General features: G+C 32.9%; 1 protein-coding gene across 1 annotated transcript; it reads left to right on the top strand.

The window, feature by feature from the left end:
• Positions 1–10,595: 10,595 nt before the first annotated feature.
• On the top strand, positions 10,596–17,961 carry LOC110993000 (mast cell protease 1A-like). Its single transcript, XM_045630474.1, has 4 exons — positions 10,596–11,061; positions 11,626–11,762; positions 16,989–17,091; positions 17,938–17,961. Exons 1-4 carry the CDS (start codon positions 10,597–10,599, stop codon positions 17,959–17,961), a joined length of 729 nt encoding a protein of 242 aa, XP_045486430.1. The 5' UTR covers position 10,596.
• The last annotated feature ends 4,508 nt before the right edge of the window (positions 17,962–22,469 follow it).

Below are 22,469 nucleotides of genomic sequence, written 5' to 3' on the forward strand. Positions count from 1 at the left end.
AATTTTTATTGAGATCTCCTTTCACATTATGTTTGTCTTTGGCTATGTGTTTAGTATAATTGATTTTTCTTGTTAAATCATTATTAATACGAATAATAGACAAAATTTCTATTGAGTTAGACGTATTTGTTCGTACATTGAGTTCACAGCAGTTTTTTTGCTATATTGTTAGTTATAAGATTTGGGTATATAAATGTATGTTTTTAATGTTTTTTCTATGTGAGATAATTGTTGTAGTATATATATTTCGAATTAGTAATAAGTGTAAAGGTAGAATAAATAAATAAAAATTTTTTTTTTTAGAGACAACGCAGCATTGTTACTATTTAGGTAAATGACTATGTTTAAATTACATAATTTCTAAAATTAGAATTCTGATCTAGGATTTTATTAAGGTGATTCAGGAAATATCAAATGTCTTTTGTGTTAATACGTCTGAGTCATTGAGGTAATTCGCACGATGTTATTTTTAGATCATTACTAGTTCACGCCCGCACTTGAGAACAAAGCTAAAGACTGAAATGAATAAAAAAATGTACAATTTGTTACAGAATATGAAAACTAACGCCGGCCACACTACATTAAATAGATACAAGTTTTATGTAAACAACCCAAAAAACGCACTTTCTTCGGTCAACGCTTTTTCTCCTTCGAATGCCCTTTCATCTTTTAACATTTTCTTAAAAACAAAATTTAAGTACACTTATATTTCAAAATTCAAATTAGAGCGCAAAAATAGTTTAATTACAAATTTGTCTTATGTACAATTCATAAAGTGCAGTTAACATTTCCTTGGCAGCCTACAACACAGAAAATGTAAGTATGCACTTTATTTGACATATATATTCTGTTATTGTAGACAGCAATGGAAAGAAGCGTACTAAAAATAAGAAAATATATTAAATTAAAAGCGAAAAAATTAGAACAAAAACTTAAGTTATAGATGCCCTAACACAGAAGTGGCAACGGCCGATTTGTTTTTTCTTTTATTTCTTTTTGTGTTTACCTCGTTTTGCGTCTATCATAACAGTATTGTGAAATATACAAAGTCGTGTTAGTTGAACCACTTATAACTCAAGGTCGGCTGAACCGATGTAAGAATAGCAGAATAAGTAATAAAATATGTGATAAGTTATCGAATAATAATAAATTCATTAATTAATTTCACGAATGCGAATAGCATGTGGTGCCATCTGTTGACAAAACTACGCACTATTTTTCATCGAATCCCTGTGAGTTCTTGATCGAAGTCATGTGTTCAAAAAAACCTCATGAAAAATGTAGTATATCAGAAAGTGCTTAAAATGCAGTATCGCAATATTGGCGCTGGTGAGAAGATTTCAAGAGGATTGTCTAGAACTGCCATTTTGCTTTCGAAGAGGCAAGCAATAAAACATTTCTGTATTTGCAAAAAAAGCTGTATTCATGAAATTCTAAATTAACTAAATTTAACACGATACTATTAGACTATTAGCGGAACGAAGTTAGCCGGATCAGCTAGTGTTTTAAACACAAAACTAATGTTGTTTAGAGAAGTATTTCACAATATTCATTGTATTTGTAAGGCCAATGAAAATGTCATAACGTCATCGCTAGCAGAGCGCGACCGCAGGGTATACGGTCTGATGCCTCCGCTACTGGTTTGGTGGAAAGATTATTTTGAAATTATACCTACACTTTATAGAGAATATACTTTTTGTATGGCGGCAATATATACCCGGCCGCTGGGTTATGATAGAAATCTCTGAAGGCTGGTTTTACCATAAACTCTTATACTGTCTGAGAAGAATTGTCTGTTCTAAAGGTTCCAGGTTGGTTCCAGTGGTTTCCACACTTTGACTCGCATTGGGTCCGTTGTGCGTAAAGACCTGGCTAACTAAGCCAGCCTAGCTCTTTCGCAGAGCAGCCTAGGAAGTTCAAAGGTTGAATAATATGTTTGTACCTCTCTATGACAAATAAAAGATATAGTTCGTTGACTGCCTCCGCCCGGAAAAAGTGACTTCGTGTAGAAATGAAAAAAGGAAGCATTTAATCCCGTTTTATCTGTTTCTCCTCCTCCCCAGAAGCGTTAAACGTTTAACGCAACCTTTTGTTAACGCAACCAAAGTTTCACTTTACAAAACTGTTTAGTGTATTAAAGATTAATTAAATTTTGATAATATATTGTACAAAATGTTGTTAATTTTAAACATTGCCACTTCAGTCGTTACAAGGAATTCTTCCTAACTGGTTATGTTCTGTTGTTTTTGTCATATTTTTTGTATTATACTTAAGCTATTTTTCAATGGTAATTCTTAGAATTTAATGAAATTTAATTTAATTTATAGCTTCCTATAGTGACATTATCAAAGAACAAAGCTTCAAAATCATTCAATAAGAAGCTATTCAATTCATTCATTCCAAAAAACCCATCAAAACGCGATGGGGCTTTTTGATTCTTATTCGAATTATGAAATATATATTTATAGAAAAACACTTTTTTAACGGATTGAAGTTATATATTATGTTAATAAAAGACAATACTAGATGAAATATATATTTTTTAAACAAAGCCAAGTTTTTTTTACAAAATTTTGTGTTGTTGTGTTGTTGTGTTTTTACATTAAATAAAATATAAAGATGATTCTAGTTGCCTCTTCCTTCTAGTTTCCTGTGGAGAAGAATGGGCAAGAAACTCCACACTTGCTCTTTTAAAATAGAATTTACAATATTTTATATTAGTTAAATAATTATATGTGAAGACAACGTACTCCCAGAATAAACATAGTATACAGGTCTATTATTGTATTGTTAGTTTACATGTTCCTCACATATTTACAAATATTTAAACCGTAGAATATAAAATAAAAAGTAAAAAAAAAACAATAAAACACTGTGTGAGATAAAAGTAAAATAATTACAGTTTCTATTAATTATTTATTAATTATTATAAAACATTTATGTAAAATAAGATCAGCAACCAATTGATTTTGTCAAAGCTCTATGACTGTCATATGGAGCAGATGTTTTCAAGCATTCTTATCCTTAATATGATCCTCTAATTTGTAATATGCATGTTTACAAAGTGAAACTTAATAACGAAAAATTCGTTCATTCTAATACCTAATAGATAGAGATAGATATTTGTTCTGAACCTGCTAGATGCTAAGAGACAAGTGAGATATGATTGAAGCGAAGTCATTATCCTAGCGGGCGGCGGAGCGTAACGCCCTCGGTTCCGCTTGGAAGCGCGGTCGGCCACCTTGACTTGAGACCATCTCAACCAATGTTCTTAAAGTCTACAGATAAACAGGTTTACGGTTCTACTTAAATGAAATAATAAAAATCTTATCTCTACTCTTAGGGCTATTAAGTTAATTAGAATACTAAATAAAATTTTTAGGGCATCATCTATAAAAGAGAAGATAAGACTTGGATGAGCGCCTCTTAATCCAAGGATTTTTCTACATTTAATAATTAATTCATACAACGAAGGAAAACATAAGGAAACCGGAGTTAAATTCAAACAGATGACGTGTCTCATAGAAGAACATGCCATCATGGTCATCTTCTTCTTCTACCGAAATCCTTGGTTTAGGGGCTCTTTTACTGTGATTTGCAATAACTGTATATCAAAAAATAAAAAAGATTATTAAACAAATCATAAAAAATGACAGAGTTAGTGGTTTTTAAGCATCAGTTTATAAACAAAGCTTCATTAGGTTTATTAGAGGATCTTTGAAGCTTGTAAGTCGAGTGCTTTGAGGTCGAATGGTGGAGCTGGGCAATGATAACATCGCGATTTATAGCCTGGTTACGATCAGGGTACAAATATTGTGAAGCTTACTAATTTTTTTATAGAACAGGGTACAAACGAGGAGGAGTCTTACCCGATGTTAAGTGGACTCTACTCTACTCTCCATGCCAAAGGGCTCGCAAGTGCCAAAAATTGCTTCGCAGCTGAATCTTTAATTACTAATGACATACCTAGAAGTCTACATACCTAAAATCTAGGAAGTACTAGATAAAGGCAATTAATGTACTATTAATTACATAACCGAGGAGCATGCATGGTGAATGTCATTTACGCCCGAACTCAATAATTAATTCACAATCTCAGATTGAAAACAATCCGAGATCAGGCCGTAAGAGTTGATCGATCTCCTATCTGCATCCCAATAACCAAACCCTACGAAGACAATCCATTTTGGCAACGGATAGAATGCAATCTCTTCGCTCTTTACACTCAAATTTGATAGTTAATATAAACCAAATAAAGAAACAAATAATACATATCTATGTTTAAAACATCAAATAGCTTTATAATTATTTTAAAAACTGGTGTAAGTTGAAATGTTAAAATAGGATATTGGCACAGTAGAACTTTCTTTTTCATACAAAGGTCTATCCAAATACACCGATCCGAGGTACCATGGATAGCTTGTATAGACAGATGGCTATTACCATCCGTCGAATGGTTATTAGCACACTTTTGTTAATATTTGGATTAAGATGTCTATCTCAGATGGTCAAAAATGGATTGAGATAGGTTATTGGGTTTGAGCGTAAATGAAGCGAAATAGGTAAGTCAGGACCGTAGCAAGTGGATATCTATGGTATCTGTCAAACCCTTTGGGTCCAAGGCGTGATAATATAAATAACTTTGTACATATTCCGTTTACTTTTCCAGACATTTTATTTTAAAAAACTTTCCTTCTTACCCTAACCCTTACAACTTCCAAAATTGGATAGTTAAAAAACGAGGACCGAATATCCTTCGAATATAATTTGTATTACACAAACAATCAATGTGTTCAAACTATCAAATATTTATTTTATCATTAAATTATTACTTAGATTCATTCAACATATTATCTTCTGTTAGAAACCAACGATTTGTTAACATACGAGAAAGCGGACTACTATACGCCAGTGAAATTATAAAACGTCTGCAGAACAACGCTTTAAGATTGACTGATTATGTCTTTCGAAGACTCGTTATTTATAAACAAGTGATAACGTTCATTTCAACTATTTATGAGAATTATATACTGTTTAGGCCAAGGACATACCATACTCCCTGGAGCCGGGATAGAATGAAGTAGAAGATGGATTCAGGTTAAGGGATATATATGAGGAAGGTACAGACGGTTTCTGGGTTATTAGTATGGAGTTTCTACTTATGCGTTTAGTTTTGACTGCAAATGCTTAAAATATTTTTTGGAAAGTCTTTTGGAAATTTCTGTGGTTAAAATATTATAAAAACGTTTGGTAGCATAGTATTTCAGTTAATGTTAAAATTTAGTTTGGTTTTTAGGTTTTGGTATTTAGACAACTTATTGTACATTTTATAAATGTGTCTTATTTTACATAATAATAAGCTTTTATTTATTCACATATTTACATATAATATACAAAAGACATTGATTCAATTTTATAAAAGTCAGCCAAACACATCTTTGAGAAGGCCGTCTCTATCTTTTTCAACCCTATTCTATATTTTGCCGTCCTATTTCTGCCAGCTATTCAATGTCATCGGCCCATCTTTTTTTGGTCTGGCCATTTCTTTGTCCCTTTGGTCCAGTCCATTCGTTTACCGTTTGATCACCTCCATTATAACCTAAAATATTGTTCCGTTCCGTTTTCGTTATAAAAATATTGTAATTCACCAATTAACTGTTGTAGTTTAAAAAAGTATATCCGTTGTTGGAACAGAAGCAAATCTATTCCATCTTTCGATCTAATTAGAAAGTAAATCAGTATTTTATTCAGAATAATATATAAATAATCTGTTAGAAATAGCTATCTCCCGATGCAGGTAGAGTCGTCTCGCTTGGCAAAGCGTGACGATCTCGTTATGATGTGCTGTATTCTGCTTGTTAATTTCTTGCCGCCTCTGTGGCACAGTTGGTCACGCATTGGGTTGTTCGACGCTTTAAAACTCCTGGTATAGATAATAATAGTAATAACAATAAAGCCCATTTATTTCCAACAAATTTAATAACTTTTTATCTTATAACTATTCATCTAAAACTATGTTCTTGGAACCTCATGTAGGATAAAGACCTTCTCTAGTTCACTCCATGCTTTTCTATTTTTGCTTTTCTGCTCCAGTCTGTACCAACTACATGAATTATCTCGTCGATGCATCTGTTCCTTGGGAGGAATATATTCTCGTTATTACCAAATTGTTAATACACAAGAACAAATAGATGGAACGATCTAAGTTACGCACCATGATAAGGAAATACATAGTCTGGATTCTGCGCTTTATTTCACTACTAATATCCTTTATAACGAGCTCAGGATATGTCTTATAAATTTTTCAATAATTTTAAAAACTATATATTTTTTCGTGTAACAGTGTTTGTAGCTCAATTGCTCAAAAAAAGTACGTTTAATCTGACAAACAGGTCGAAGACAGCCACTTGAACCACTGGGGGTGGCCAACACCAATATTTTATCGAAACAATGTATATTTTCATCTTTATTATAATTCGGCAATAAAGAGTTTTATTTAATATACTTTTTAATAAGGATATTATTTCAACTTAACATCGAAACATTATTTATCCAGATTGTGACATATTGACTGATACCAGATCCGCTGTTTTACCAGAAATATTTATATTTACCATAACTGTCATATATTTTAAGACAGATAGCTCGTAACATATATTGTAGATCTCATATTATGTATATGATGAAATGTAATAAAATAATATCGATATTAGTAATAATGTGAAAACAGTGAAATAATTTTATATTATTACATACTTATTATTTTATATGACACATACTACCGTCCAAACTTAACATATATGAACCACAATATCCAAAATTCCTAATTCCTTTAAAGCACGTGCCAGCCTCTCGTTAGCGCAACGTAATGATGCCCCTATTTACAAGACCAGCAAAGTCCGTTGAATCCCTTATCTCTCTAATTTACTGTACGACCTTTGCAGGATTAAGTTTCAACAAAGAGAATGAATCAACGGAAATTCTAACGATTTAAATTCGATCGGAGCGTCTATCGATTAACGATTCGATTGTAGATATCGACAAATAGATGAAACTAGTTGATTCCTTGGAAAGTCTAGGCTCTATTTTTGTATTGCACTATTGATGTCAATGTCACTATTTTGAATTATTGTATGTAAAGGGAGGATAAAACTTGCTGGGTTTCTTGCCCGTTCACCTCAGAACAAGACCTCCTGGTAGTCCTGCGAACGGATGGCGTAGTTTTGCTCTTTCGCGAATTTTGTAAACGTTTTTGACATTCATAAGCATGCCTTAAGTCGCATCTAAACTGAATAAATAAATTTTGATTGATTTGATTGATTGATTGATTGAATGAATTTATGGTATTAAACGTTAAGTTCAGTGACCTCACGTCAGTAGTATGCTGTGATATTGCGACCTCTTCGATTGTAAGGAAGTTGCGTGGTTAGGGCCTACGCCTTCTAAAGGTCGATTCACACATATCAGTGTATCCACGGTTCCAACACAGTGCCAAATATTCATTCATACATTCTCTATGAACGCATCTCGAAGAATTCTCTTTCCGTCTTTCTGGATTGCCATGCTTCATGCACCCATTGTCTTCTTCTTTGTTTAAAGCAACAGCAATCATTGCTAGCTCCGTAGTATTGAACGGAGTCATAATCTCGTCACAGCCGGGATAGACCTATTGGGTTTATATAATAATTTACGTGCGTTTTATATGCGAACAAAAGTATTTAAATCTAGTTATCTGTAATAATAAAAGCGTATATATTACTAAATAAATTAGAATTATAACAATTTCCGGAAAATTTTTATTCGAAAACTATTTTGAGACACAATTTCCTGCAAAATACACCTGCTTGATCATTCCGCTATCACACGCGTTTATCAACAATTCTCAAGTTAGCACGTGAATGTGGGCCATTTGACATTTACATGGCTGCCCGAGACATCGCGGCGCCTGTCGCGACCAACTAGATTTATTCACCTTCGGACCTCAATGGATGTTTGGTTTATTCAATTCAAATATATAAATCATATATAACTAGTAACTTGAGTTGTCATTTACAATAGTGCTTTTGTTTGTTGAACCAAGCTTTTTACTGTTACATATTTGATTTTTTTTAAGGTTTAAATCCCATGCAATTAGTATTATTACATTTCAAGGTTAGTTTTTATGTTTTGACCTTTGATGTTTGAGGTTTGACATATGACATTCGACAGCCTGATATGTCTAAAATTTTGTATTATATTGGTGCCATAATGAACTTACCTACTTATCTTCCTCTTTGGTAATATAAATATCCTTAAGTAGTTTTTTAAAATATTATTAATACTTATTTATTTAAAAACTTGTTTGTACTTGAACTTTGTTTGTGATTTATTAAAAAATACGGCCTATTTCACTCTTTTAAATAAAACTAATATTTCCTCTCTTTCTGACAAATTTTGTTTACGTTGTATTGAAAAGGGACCGGGTATCATAATGTCATACGAATGCACTAATTTATTTTTTTACGAATTGGACGTTGCTTATAATACTACTTTTTATTTATTTATCAAAACTTTCTTCCAGGTTCTCTTCAAGCTGTCTCTTCCAGACAACCTATTAAAACTCAACAGTCAAAGTTGAAATAATTTATTAATTCAAGTAACATAATGTACACTTATGAACGGTTATAAAGAAATACATAATATTAAATGCTGAATGCTAATTTCCATTTACTGCCAGTTCTCAGGTGTAAAACTTACTAGAAGAACTGGCAATGAACTCTCCGCCACTCTTTTTTTATGAGTACTGTTTTGTTTGAAAAATAAATACTAAACATAAAGTGTAAAAAAATGTAATAACTAATATAATTAGTCATTAACCACTAGGTGCTAATTAAAATATATACGATCAAGCTCAAACGCGTTAGTAGCCTACTAGTATATACTTATTAAAACATTTCTTCTGAGCCCGGAAACGGAACGTAACAGTTATTCCACTCTTCTCTTTATAACGGTTTCGTCAATTGCTGTATACTTTTTCTCGGTGCACAGCTATCGTAACGCTACTATGGGAACTCGAATAGAACTCGAAAATATGCGAAATTTTCTATGATCTGTATATTAAGTTACTGTTAATAAGTGTGCGTAAATACGTTTAGATATCGTTTAAACTTAGAGATCTTCCAGCTTTATTGCTAGGCGCATAATTTATTGATACATTGATATACTTGTCAATCTGTAGCATATTTATATAGAATATTAATTTGCAAATATCTGTACATTTTATGAGTTTATGTACGATTAGAGATCGTTTAGTCTCAGAGAACTACCACTCTAATACTAGGCTAATTAGTTTCTTTGAATATATATATGTATTTGACAATTTGTAGTATACTTAAATAGCAGAGTATATAAATAACGTATTTTGTAAGGCATATACATAACAATATAATTAATTGTAAATATTTCGTTGCCTTAATTACGTTTAGATAACGTTGATTGTTAGCTAAATAATTATTGTTTCTGTACACCAAATGGCGATTAAGAAAAGAATATTGATGGACTTAGTTACATTCCGATTTTAAAAATAATGCGTTTTTTATTCTTAACTATACAAATTTCAATCGAGAAATCATAGTAATCTTTTACTTAAAGTGCATTAACCAGTCCTACTTAGAGACAGCTAGAAAACTATTGTTCTTTGGATTATAGAAAACATTTGCGAGATTGTATCTAAACAATTTTTATCATGATTGTATTTGACGGGACCTACGCATGCGAGCCAGAATGTATTTGAATTGAAGTACAGTAGTTGTGTAGTAGCTATCCCTGCGAACATTAATATGATTTTTTAACTTAGCCTATATATAGCATATAATATATAGAACATACATTTTGCTATGCAACCCGTAGACTGTTCGGTTTTCCGGAAAGAAAGCTGAGTAAATCAAGGAATAATACAAATTACTCGAACCAGTTGTCTTCGGGTTTTAAGATTTATTTTTATTTATATAAGCAAAAGTTTTTGAAAAATCTAACACTTATTTTATTAGTACGTTAACTACATAGGTAACGACTTAGAAATTATATACACGAATTTGATGATACTGATTATGTAGTATGTGTGTATGTATGTATGTGTGTGGGGACCTTGATTGTAACATCTCCAAGTAATTTTCATTGCAGGAGTTGCGTGTATATATTAAAATAATTGTGTAATGTATGGAAATTCGAAAAAAAAACCATTTCCTACTTTTCTATTGGTTATTAGAGATTAATCTATTTTTTTCAAGCATGTAAAATCGACCTCATTTTTAAATTTTTGAAGTTTTAAAATAATAACCCTCAAAATTATCAAAATAACTAGACCCTATGCCTAATCAAATAAGTATTTAATTTTCACTTTGTGCTATTGTAAAACAAATAACCATAAAGAATTCAAATTCCGAATACACTCGTACTTCAATAAAGCCTTTTAAAGTAGCAATAAAGATAAAACTATCGTAAAATCTAATTAGTTCGCAGCCAACCACGTAACAATTTAATTACAGCTAAATACGAACGAGAACACTACTCTAAAGTATACGATGAAAAAACAAAAACGATTTGAAAAATCAAACAATGACAATTTACATTCACCTGTGGACTTTTGTATCTGTGTTTAAGGCTGTCAAAAGTGACATGGAAGGCTTCGTCGTTGGTGGTGAATACGCAAAGATAGCACAGTACCCACATTCTGTGTTTCTAGACATTAATTGTGGGGATTCGTACATTTGTGGTGGATCTTTGGTCACTAATCAATTGGTGTTGACAGCCGCGCATTGTCTTTCGTCGTGCCAATCCGTTCGAAGAGACCATATCATTATAAAGTTTGGCCATGAGGTTATAGATAGAATGAGGACGCAATCAGTGAGGAAGTATGTTAAACATAGGCACTATAATGATGAGACCCTGGAGTTTGATATAGCTATGGTAATGGCGAGGAATGCCATGCAACTGGGGAGATTTGTGAAGCGTGTCGCTTTGATGGCGAAATACCCGAAGCAGCCATCAGCTGGCTACATGGCTGGATGGGGTGTTGTTAATGTAAGCTTTATTGATGACATTGGTGAATTTGTAAGAGACAAAATTGTGATGTTTGTCTGTCTGTTGTGTCCTTCTGTTGCGACAAGTCTTAACATGTGAGTAATGGACTAGGGAGGACATTTGAGCATACATAGGCATTATACTATCATATGCATAGCAGTCTAGTATTGAAAGCTTTGGCATACCAGAAAAACATTTAGGTTTTGACACATTTGACACATTTTCATTGTTTAATTGTGATTAGATTACTAGCTGCCCCCGCGAACTTTGTTTCTTCTTAATGCCTAGACTGCCTTTTTTGTAAACATTTTGCTATGCTACCCTAGTGACAAACCTCAGTTTTTACCTAATATAAAAAATAAGGGTGGATCGTAGAGGGTATGTGAAAATTCAGGGTTGAAAATGGAAGGGTTGTTATTTTTGTTGTTATTTTTGCATGCAAATCATAAAATAACAAAAACAATATTTTTTAAAAATTATTAACAACTTTTTTAATTTTTGTATTATTATAAACATTTGATTTAAGTAATTACTAAGCGTAAAGGTATGAAATGATGATTACAGTCAGAACAACAAGAGTCTGTTGTACTGAAGGCAACAGTTCAAAAGTTTCAACCCAGTGATGTATGCAGTCTTTTAGGATATCTGCCAGTTGGTACATATTGTGCTGGGCCTATTACAGGAAGGGGAGCTCCTGATCAGTAAGAGTACTCATCTACATCACCTGTTAACCTTTTAATAAAATAAAATAAATGACGCTAAAACCTTTTTAGTTCTGGCGTTCAGATTTCTGTATCTGTTGATCATGTATCAATCTAATAGGCAAGTGATCAGCCGGTGCCTGACAAGGGTTAACTTTTTTGGTCTTAACTGGCTTCCTCACGATGTTTTCCTTCACTGTTCGAGTGACTGTTAAATGTACATAAAAAGTCCATTAGTGCACAGCCGGATTGAACCAACGACCTTAGGGATGAGAATCTTCTTGCTTTGAGTAAAATTAATTATTACCAAGTTACGGCAGAATGCACATATGATGCCGAGACCCTAATTAACGAAGTGAAGAACTAACATTGATATTATACAGAAGAGATTAATTAAGATTATACAGAAGGAGGAAAAGAAGTTTCATTTCAGTCGTGTGGTCATAAGCACACTCGTTTAAGCCTAGCGTTAATTCTTCTTTCGCTCATCGTTATTCTTAAATGTAACATTGGTTATATTAAATTACTTAGATTTAACTGGCACTTTGATATTTCAGGGGTGATTCGGGAAGTGCATTCGTGATTCAAGGATATATTCAAATTGGTATAGTATCCTACAAGAATCCACGATACAGCTTAGTAGTTTATACTAATACTACCTACCATTATGATTGGATATTGAGAACCGCCGGAAGATTGAACTGCAATTAATAAAATCTTTATAACCCTAAGTATTATTTGTCGTACTTTACGTGTTTTTTTTAACTGAAGTTGAGAATTCGTATTTCTTATTCCACACTTTAACGAGTACAGAAAAAAGGTATTCATTCAGTTTAAAAAAATATTTACTACTTCATATTTCACTAGTATAAACTTCGAGAATTATTGAAACAAGAGATGTTCAGAAAGATAATTAAATAGAATAAATATTTAATAATATCTCTTAAAAATTATATTGTAATCTTATTAAATTAAGTTAATTTTTAATTAGAACGTTTTACGCTTGTCTAAAAAAAATAAGTAGATAGACCTACTAAGACCTTTTCATAATTTATTAAAACGAGGTATTGTAATTAAAACAACATTATCAAATACTCGGATTACATGTAAGTAGAGATTTCAAATAAATAAAAAACCATTAGAGACTTAGACAAAAATGCAACACGCTAATTCTATTATAAAATGAGTTCCTCGATTAAAGATTATTGAAGTGAAACTTCTTTATCGGCGTTGGAAAAACATTTACCGTCACATTTTTCCCTTACGCGTCATCTTTTTCTCGTCCCTACCACGGGTGATTCTAAGAGTTTCGAAGCCATTAATAACAAAAAATTTTAATAAAGATATCAATTTTAGCAATAATTATATTATAATTAATGAAATTCTGTAATAATCTTAGTCGTAATAAGGTAAAATGAAACTAGGCAAAACGTCTATATAAAAGCCTATTGTTAAGTTGTAAAGTTGCATATAGTAGATCATTTTTCGAAAAATAAGGTCATAAAGAAGTTTCACTTCTTATTTGTGTACACTAATACACGCACACAAATTTTTATTTTTAAAAATTCAATGTATAAGCACGTGGCAGTAGGCGTGACACTAGCATTGACGTTTGATAAACAATTGATGGTTGCGGCTTGGGTACAAAGATCATTGGCCAAGTGGAACGACATTGTTAGAGAAACTGGCAGACCGTGAATTAAGTTTAGAAGATTAACTGAGAAATTCCCATACAAGCAAATCAAGTGGAAGTTTGTATCCTTGGTAATCAGTAATATCTCTGTATAAGTTTCATAAGTAAACGGGCATCTAAGGATATTTACTTCAGATAATTATATAAAATTTAAGTGTCTGACGTAGTCGGTATATTTATAATTATGTAAATTAATACGGGTGTAGAGAATTCTAGCAATTTTTGATGAATGAATGATGAATTTAAATCCGAAGTACGCAGTCAAGCATCAGAAGTGGCAATAAAGAGATAAAGAATTCATAAACTATATTGAATTATCCTAATCCTGAATAAACCTAATAACGAGGATGACTTGTTCTTGCCAAAATATTCTGGGCAGTCCTTCTACGATGTTTATAATGAAATGAAATGAAATCGTTTATTTGCTATGATATTGGTACAATTAGATACTTACATTAATTATAAAAATCCGCCATATATAAATAGGCATGCAAATGTCATAATAACGGATAATAATATCATAATATAAACATTAACATAATGTCATGAAAAATAATTGTCAAACTTATAATCTAGATAAGTTTATAAGTTTGATAATAATTCTAAACTCGCCCACGCTATAAAAGCACCTTGCCTTTAAAAATTTAATCACCTTCCCTATGATTCCCCAAGAATTGCACGTCAGTGATCTATTACTTACAGAAAGATGATTAAATAGTTTATTAGTCTCGGCGTAACAATTTTTTACATACATCGTGGTCCAGCATCCAGGTACCCACAGCCGTGTTGGGTCCCTCGGTATACGTACCCAATCTTCTGCAATGACTTGATTTAGCTCCTGACGTCTGAGCAGGTTGCACGGATCTTGGAACAGTCTCTTTAGAACATCCCAGATGTGCTCGATTCCATTGAGACCCAGACTTCAAACTGACCAACATGAAAGAGGAATCTTAACTTCCACAGTACATCGTCAAAAGAATTATATGTTATAACGAATGAATGTATTTTTTTATTAACTTAGTTCTGCAATAATCAGTGCTATTTTTATTGAAATATGCTTTGGATTTTCTACATGTTAGTGGTAATAATTACCCATAGTGTAAATAATCGAATAAAGAGCTGAGACGCCACAATATTGTCGTCCCTTACTCATTACCAAAGTCGTAAATCAGCAGAATTTTTTAAATCCCGTCTGCAAAAACCAAACTAGAAGTTCAGGCACCTTTCATTTGGATTCTTCGCGATTAAAACGGATTAAGAGTACTTTTCCGGATATATTCGGTCAATTAGGATCAATTCTAAAGAAAACCAATACTTTACGTGGTACATCTAGTGGTATTAACTAATTAGTTTACCTGTAGTTAAATATTTATCGATCATAGAAGATTATTTACATTTGATAAAACTTAGAATTTTCACATTTGTGATTTAGAATTTGAACGCCGCAAGTGATTAGTGATTACATCGAGAAAAACCTCTTATTAACCATAATTAAACAATTATGACGTAAATCATGAAAACTAATGTAGCAATTAAATCGCAATGACTCGTAAAATAACCGGGAAATGACATAGTGAATCCAAAAGCAATTATTTCTCTTTAGTGATTAGTAAAAGACCATGATTTTTCAACTGATCTTTCTCGCTTTTGTTCAATTTAGTTGTGCATTCGAAGGATTCGTTGTACGCGGCGATAAAGCTCAAATAGAGTACTTTGCACATTCAGTGTTTCTCTCTATACGAGATGTTGAAGGGGCGTATGTATGCGGTTCGTCTATTTTGAATCAAAAAATTCTGCTATCGGCAGCTCATTGTTTCGAATCATGCAAAGCTAATAATATTAACGCTTTTGTTGGTAATGCACATAAATCTAGAGGAATTAAATATCGTGTATCTAGTTATAAAATACATGAAGATTATGATGAAGATGAAGTAAAGAACGATATAGGCCTGGCAGTGCTAGAAACGCCATTAACGCTGGGAGATAATGCTAAAAGAGTGGCAATTGTTAAATCACCTCCGAATAAGAAATTGGGTATTGTTGCCGGTTGGGGACTCATTGATGTAAGTTATGTATACCAATAGTATATAGGTACCTAAAACTAGTGTATAATATAAACTAGACTAACAGAAAGAACTATGATGCCGCTGAAGTGCTAAAATCTTTTGAAATGCTTTTTGTGATGTACACATACAGTTCGATAAAAATATTTGTGTATATGTTTGTGAATAGATTGTATAATCCTAGCTGCCATGTCCATCTCTTTCCGCTGACTACAGACTCATACCGGCAAACTCCTTGAGCATTAAACAAGGGAGTGGGGGAAAGTTTACGTATCACCCTCTCCCAGTGATAACTAAAAATCGCTTCTGCGCAGGCAAGGTCATTTGTTCAAGATGTTTGACGGTATCTATATCAAAGGCATAAAATTAAACAAAGTATAGTTTAAAACACGTTTTACTATCACAAATTTTAATTTAAATTTAGGACACATTCAATATTACACAGTAAGTTTTATTTTCTTTACATAACAAATTGACGAATCTTGATTTTACTCTTAAATGTTTAAGGAAGAAGATGGTGTGAGGAGTAGCTGGCTGCATTCTTCAAATCAAAAGATGTGGACGTTGTCTGAATGTAGAAGAGTGTTGCCTGGAATCCCAACGGGTAGCTTGTGTGCTGGTGATACCACAGAAGAAAGTTATGCTTCTGAGTAAGGATTCTTTTGTGGTCTAACCTCTGCTCTCCGGAGCTATCGAAACCTTTTCACTTCCTTCTTAGCAAAGTCGTACTATAATACGATATAGGAATGTTTTATTTTTTTATAGAACAGGGGACAAACGGGCAGGATCATCTGTTGTTGATGATCTGTTGAGATGTTAAAAGATACCGCCTAAGGACACATAAACAGACGTCAATGCTCTCGCAAGCCCTCAAGCATTGACGTCTGTTTATGATGATGATACACTCTTTTCTAGAAGGACCCTCAGTCGAATTGCTTCGGAAATACTTCAGTGGGCATCTGGTACCACATATTCTTACATTTATCCTTATTGCATAACATTTTAAATGTGACAAAAAATGGTAACCATGGTAACCAAACATTTTTAATTCAATTTATACATTATATGTCTCTGGAAATGAAGAATAGAAAATAAGAAAATTCATTTACCAGAATCTCCCGTCTCCCCTTTATGATTTCATTCAATTTCTTTCTAATTATTATCGGAGAGTACCAACATACGATCAGTGTTAGCCTAGTACCTTTAGCGTGCGTCTCTCATCCCTGAGATCATAGGTTCGATCCTTGGCCAACCAACATTTAACGTTCGCTCGAACAGTGAGGAAAACACCGTTATGAGACCGGATTGCCTTAGAATCAAAACTTCGACGGTGTACGTCAGCTACAGGAACCTATTACATTACTAAATGATTATGAAATAGATACAGAAATCTGAAGCCCAGACCTTATTTTATACCAACATACTGTTGTTAATTCAAATGTACTATTTATAAACTAACTTTTCTTTCAGAGGTGACTCCGGCAGCGCCTTAATGATAAATGACTACATTCAAGTGGGTCTGGTTTCCTTCAAGAGGCCAGACACAACCAGAGGTCTAGTTGTATATACAAACGTATCTTATTTCTATAACTGGATCAAACGTACGTCTAGATATTTATATTGTAGTAGCACTGGGAATTAAATGAATTTATCTGAGTCTTTGCTAACATTATCCTCCTTATACTCTTTACCTTGCTAACATTACTGCGCTTTTGAAAGCGCGTGTGCGACTGTGACGACATAACCGACCAAAGTGTGCTTTACTTGTGGTCTGCGACTTGTGAAAGGGCCAGGTGCGATTTGGATCTCGAGACTGGCATCCCGCGACGGGCTATCCAACATGTTGCTTGAGCACGGCTGGGAATTCTGCTGCAAGATTATCCAGAGGTAACGCGAGTAGCGCCTGGCAGCGGGCCCGACTCGCCCATTTATTATGAGGATGTTCCTGGGTAGTTTTAGTGTAGCCCTTGCACAACGCCAACCCTGTAATAAAGTCTCTTTTTAGGAAGGGCAGATTTCGATACTCCCCTGCACCTAAGCTTCTCGTTCTGATAGCTGCCTGATAGGCTATGAGATGAAATATCATTGTGTAGCCCAACAGCTTGATAACTTTATTATGTGAAATCGCCAATTATATATTCAATAGAAAAGATGATTTAGTCTTAGTCATTTAGTTTTAGTCATTCGGCCATAGATGGCGTTGATATACGTATATTTTTTGTATTTAAGTTATTTAGATTAAAAGAAAAGAAAATAACATAAATTATTAGGGTGGCGTGCTAAAAGCGACCTCTTTCAGGCAAGCCTAAAAACTAAAGAAATTAAATGTTAAGGTGCGAAACATGCATAACCAAATCAACAAAAATAAAATTATAAGTAAACCTGAAAAATTTGAGAATTACCAAACTTCATATTAAAGAATGACGAGAAATTGATCAAATGAAGTAAAAACTAAAATCAAATTATACAAATTGATGAATTACAATGCAATAAAGAAATCTGTAGATTCCGTTGACAAAAAAACATTGTTTTATACTTAATTTGTCAAATTTTATTATTATTGCTCATAGATCTTAAATACGCACACTGTATAATTAAAAAAAATATTTTACAATAAATTGTATTGGTGAAACTGTGCAAAGACAATTAATAATTAATAGGTTTAAACGTCTCATAAAATATTCACTTGCTCTAACTAGCTCTTTCCATCCTCGGTACCTACAACTGGCCTTTTTGACAATCGCTGGAACCCACATTGTTAATGTATTGTTTGAATTTATTCAAACAAAACCTCTTCCGAAAACTAATTTACATTATCTTTACACCATGCTCCTTAATTGTCTTAACATGTACAGTGGAACAGACGATATGGCGAATACATTCCTTACCACATATGGTGTTACATGCAAATGATCATGCTTTGTAAAAACTTGACTGATAGAGAAAAATGTTTATCATGTACTGACAATGGTAATGCGTAATTTGCATGGCCTATTTGGAATGTGGAAACAACCTAGTGTTTTTCTTGAGTTATTGTTTCAAATAGTGTAGGCTTATGTTCGCTTTCATTCCTGGGGCTGTAGGTTCAGTCCCCGGCTGAGCACCAATGGACTACCTTTCTATGTCCGCATTTATTCACTCCGATGGTGATGAAACCGGCTTGCCTTACTGTAAAAGTCGACGGCGTATGTCAGGCACAAGAGGTTGATCACCTGCTTGTCATAATATTGACAAATGAGCTTGAAACACACACATTCATTTATTTTATTTATTGTATTACAATAATTTGTAAGGGTTAGTTGGAATGACCAAAACATTGATTTCATATTAAACTATTCACAAAATGAACTTACAATAATCAACCAATACTTATTTGACTTTTGCGACAATCAAGTGAAATACAGAATACGTTTACTATCTATTGAATACGTTTATTAAAGTCAACGTTTCAAAAAGTATTATCAGTTTGAGCAATAAATGTTTTAGATAGTATTTTAATAAGATGTTCTGTTTTTTCCAAGCAATGACGTAAGTCTATCTGTCTATATATTGTGATGTCATTCCACGCCTTTTTGAGTCAAATCAGGCAAATAGTAATCAAATATACAGTATATACAATTTTCTTCACCTACATAGTAATAATAATAATAATAATATTTATTTATTTCTCACAAAAACTTACAAAACTTCATAACATGATATGTTACAGTAAAGTATCTAAATAATTGTCATTCTTCTTTGGAGTAATTGTTATTCTTTATGTGAGACTGATGCCTGTTAAAGGTTGTGCACCTGTGTTACAGGTCATCAGGCCTCCACCACTTCGAATCGACAAAATGATTATAAGTGAAGAATAGACAATCATGGTTACAGTATGTATGTTAACAAAAATAAGAAATATATACGTTTTTCTACAATAGTATAAACATAAGGAAGATATATATTATAAGGAAACCACATGGTGTATGTGTATGTGTGTATGTTTGTGTATGTGTGTGTCTGTGTATGTGTGTGTACTGAATTATTGACGTAATAATATTGCAAAATTATACTCTAAATAATTATTAACTAAAATTTACATAAAATTTGTGTCAACTTTATGCTCAACTCAATAATAATAAGAAAATTTAAAAAAAAGTTTGGTCCCTGTGGCAGCACCTTTAACGGTGATAGCATTTTCTCGCTGTTGCGATACTGATTCGTTGAGCGAGGAAAGCACCACCTCGGGGTCACGGGTACTATCTACAACCAACTAAAATCTTTAATTTGCTCCTGTGCTAGAACTCAGACCAAGAGTCTCTACTCCAAAGGGAACATAATCTGTCAGACTCTTAAGATCGTTTGTAAAATAATACTAACTTCGAATTTAAATAAATAATTTCATATAGAGCTCTACATTTCCAGTTTCTACGGCTGGCTTCGCTCAGACTTCCTCTTCCGTTGTGTAACATTGTTCCATTTATGTCAAGGTCCATCCCGTTGGGATACGCCTTATAAGACCCAGTTAAATGAGTACGCGCTTAGACCTGTAATCGTGACTCTATGTAAGGGCCATACGTTTTGTAAGTATTTTTGTATTAAAGTTCACAAAAGAGTTTTTTTCCAAATTCAATAGTTTCTAAAAAATCACATTCTATGTACATAAGCGAGCGCGCGCTAAGAGCGCTTATGTACATAGCTTAGTTCTTGCTGGCGGAGTGTGGAGTACAAGTAACTTTAAACTCTTTTTAGAGCCGAAAAGGTCTTTGCAGCTGGTGGCTTGGATATCACGAGTACTACTGATACATGAAAATGTTTTACGTTTTAATTACAGAATTGTTATCAAAGGAATTATTTTTGTATATGATGGACTGAAAAGTTCATAGACCGACATATATATGGCGCTACTGGTAATAAATTATGATTTTTAGTTAGCCCTAATCTTCAAAAGACACGTGTTTAAATTTGACAAGTGGCGTACTATTCGTTTGTGAGATATATCATCTAAGTGAGTGTGAGATATATAATCAAAAAATAACTACAAACTATTGTTTCTTTTTTATATAATATGGGCGCAAATGACGTTGCGGGACGCCCAATAAGGGCAGTCATCGCAGTCCATAGTCACCCATTTTTATTGGGTGCGTTGCCGGCCTTTGAGGAAGGAGTACGCTCGAATTTTGAATTTTGTTTCTATGTTAGTGTACGAATTTTTCAGCTCGCCTTAATATACAATAAATTGATTTCAAAAATTCCTTTCCTGTAAGAATATTAGTTTCTAATTGTATTTGTATCCAAAATATTAGAAAAAATGTTCATTGACGGTAAAAATTATTGTAAGTGGTTGAAGGAGGCGAAATTGGAACAATTTTCATTTAAGAAAAGCTCTAAAGAGCTTTCTCAGTAATCATTGGAAACTTAGCCAATCTTACTGAGCGATTGACGAGTACAACTGGCTATCAAATACAGATAAAGACATGCGCATACACAGTTCTAAATGTCTAGCTCTAATAAACATCAAGCCTATTAATTACGCCTATTAGACGGATCATCATTGGTCATGCTATTAAATCTTTGAGAAATTGGACAATTGGATAATAAAGATTTTTGTTTTTTCCCATTAAAGTTGGGTAGCTCAAGAAAACAAATAAAAAAAAGAGTCTAGTTCGTTTTTACCAACCATTTTTGTACCTTGCCCTTCCTACCTAAAATTAAATTTAAGAAATTAAATTGATAGAAAGTAATAACAAAGAAATTGTTACCGATTTAATAAGTAATCTTTCAAAACATAATGAAAAATTTAAAATTAAATTCCAAATAGTTTTAAACAAGATTTTTCTATATTAATTAGTGAAATCTTTGCGATGTATGCTTGCTGCACAGAGATTTGATATTGGGTTACAATTTGGTTAGCATCAGTCTCCACAGCCATGTCACGAGTTATATCCTGCTTTCGATATCCCATAGCAATCAAATCGCCAATTGTAAGTCGCACTGATTATTATATATTTTATATATAATATTATAAAGAGGAAAGGTTTGATTTTTTGTTTGTTTGTATGAATTGAATAGGCTCCGAAACTACTTGGCAGATTTGAAAAATTCTTTCACTGTTGGAAAGCTACATCATTCCTGAGTGACATAGGCTATATTTCATTTTCAAAAAAAATTGGCATCCTTACTAAAATTACGATAACATTAACATTTGTTTATTATTTGATACAATTCTAACAGATGGCGCTGAGTTAAAGGTAGTTTAGTTTAGGTCCGTGTCGTGGTACCAACGTTTCACATAAGTTCTCCTACGGTTTCCCTTGATTAATTTACTACTATGTAATATAACAAAAACCTTAGCCACAGCAACGCTTGGCCGAGTCTGCTATTTTATATAAAAGAGGAATAACAAAGCCTATATGCCTTTATATATAGCCTGGTATCTATAAGTGATACCACATTCTTTCGAAAATTTGCAGTATTGGCGCGTTTGATAAATTCAAAAATGCATTAAAGATGCGTGTTAGACTGAAATTTGGACGGCTAATGGCGACGTGTATCTCGCCCGTATATACTTACATTTTAAGTTTCTCATGTAAATAAACTACATTTTTAGTAATGAGAAATAAAGTTCTTTAAACATTATATTTTTGCTTGTAATTTGTGATATAATCTGCAGTACATACGATACGACTGAGTTAGAAATTTACGCAAAATGTTATTTCCATTACTTCGTGTCCCATATGAAATTGGTACCCAAGAATTTATCGTAAAACTACCTGTTTGCGGCGAACTTAGCAATAAATACGTGTTATCAAAACACGTGTAGATTGAAACGTAGCAAGTGGAAACGTGAAAGTCGTTTGCAGGTGCGAAGAAACAATTACTAATTCATAATCTTGGAGCAAACGTAATTCTGTAGTAAACTTTAATTATGGAGTCGTAAGTGGAAGTTTTACAAGGAATTAATATATTTTA

Source organism: Pieris rapae, chromosome 12, assembly GCF_905147795.1.
Source record: "Pieris rapae chromosome 12, ilPieRapa1.1, whole genome shotgun sequence".
Lineage (NCBI taxonomy): Eukaryota > Metazoa > Arthropoda > Insecta > Lepidoptera > Pieridae > Pieris > Pieris rapae.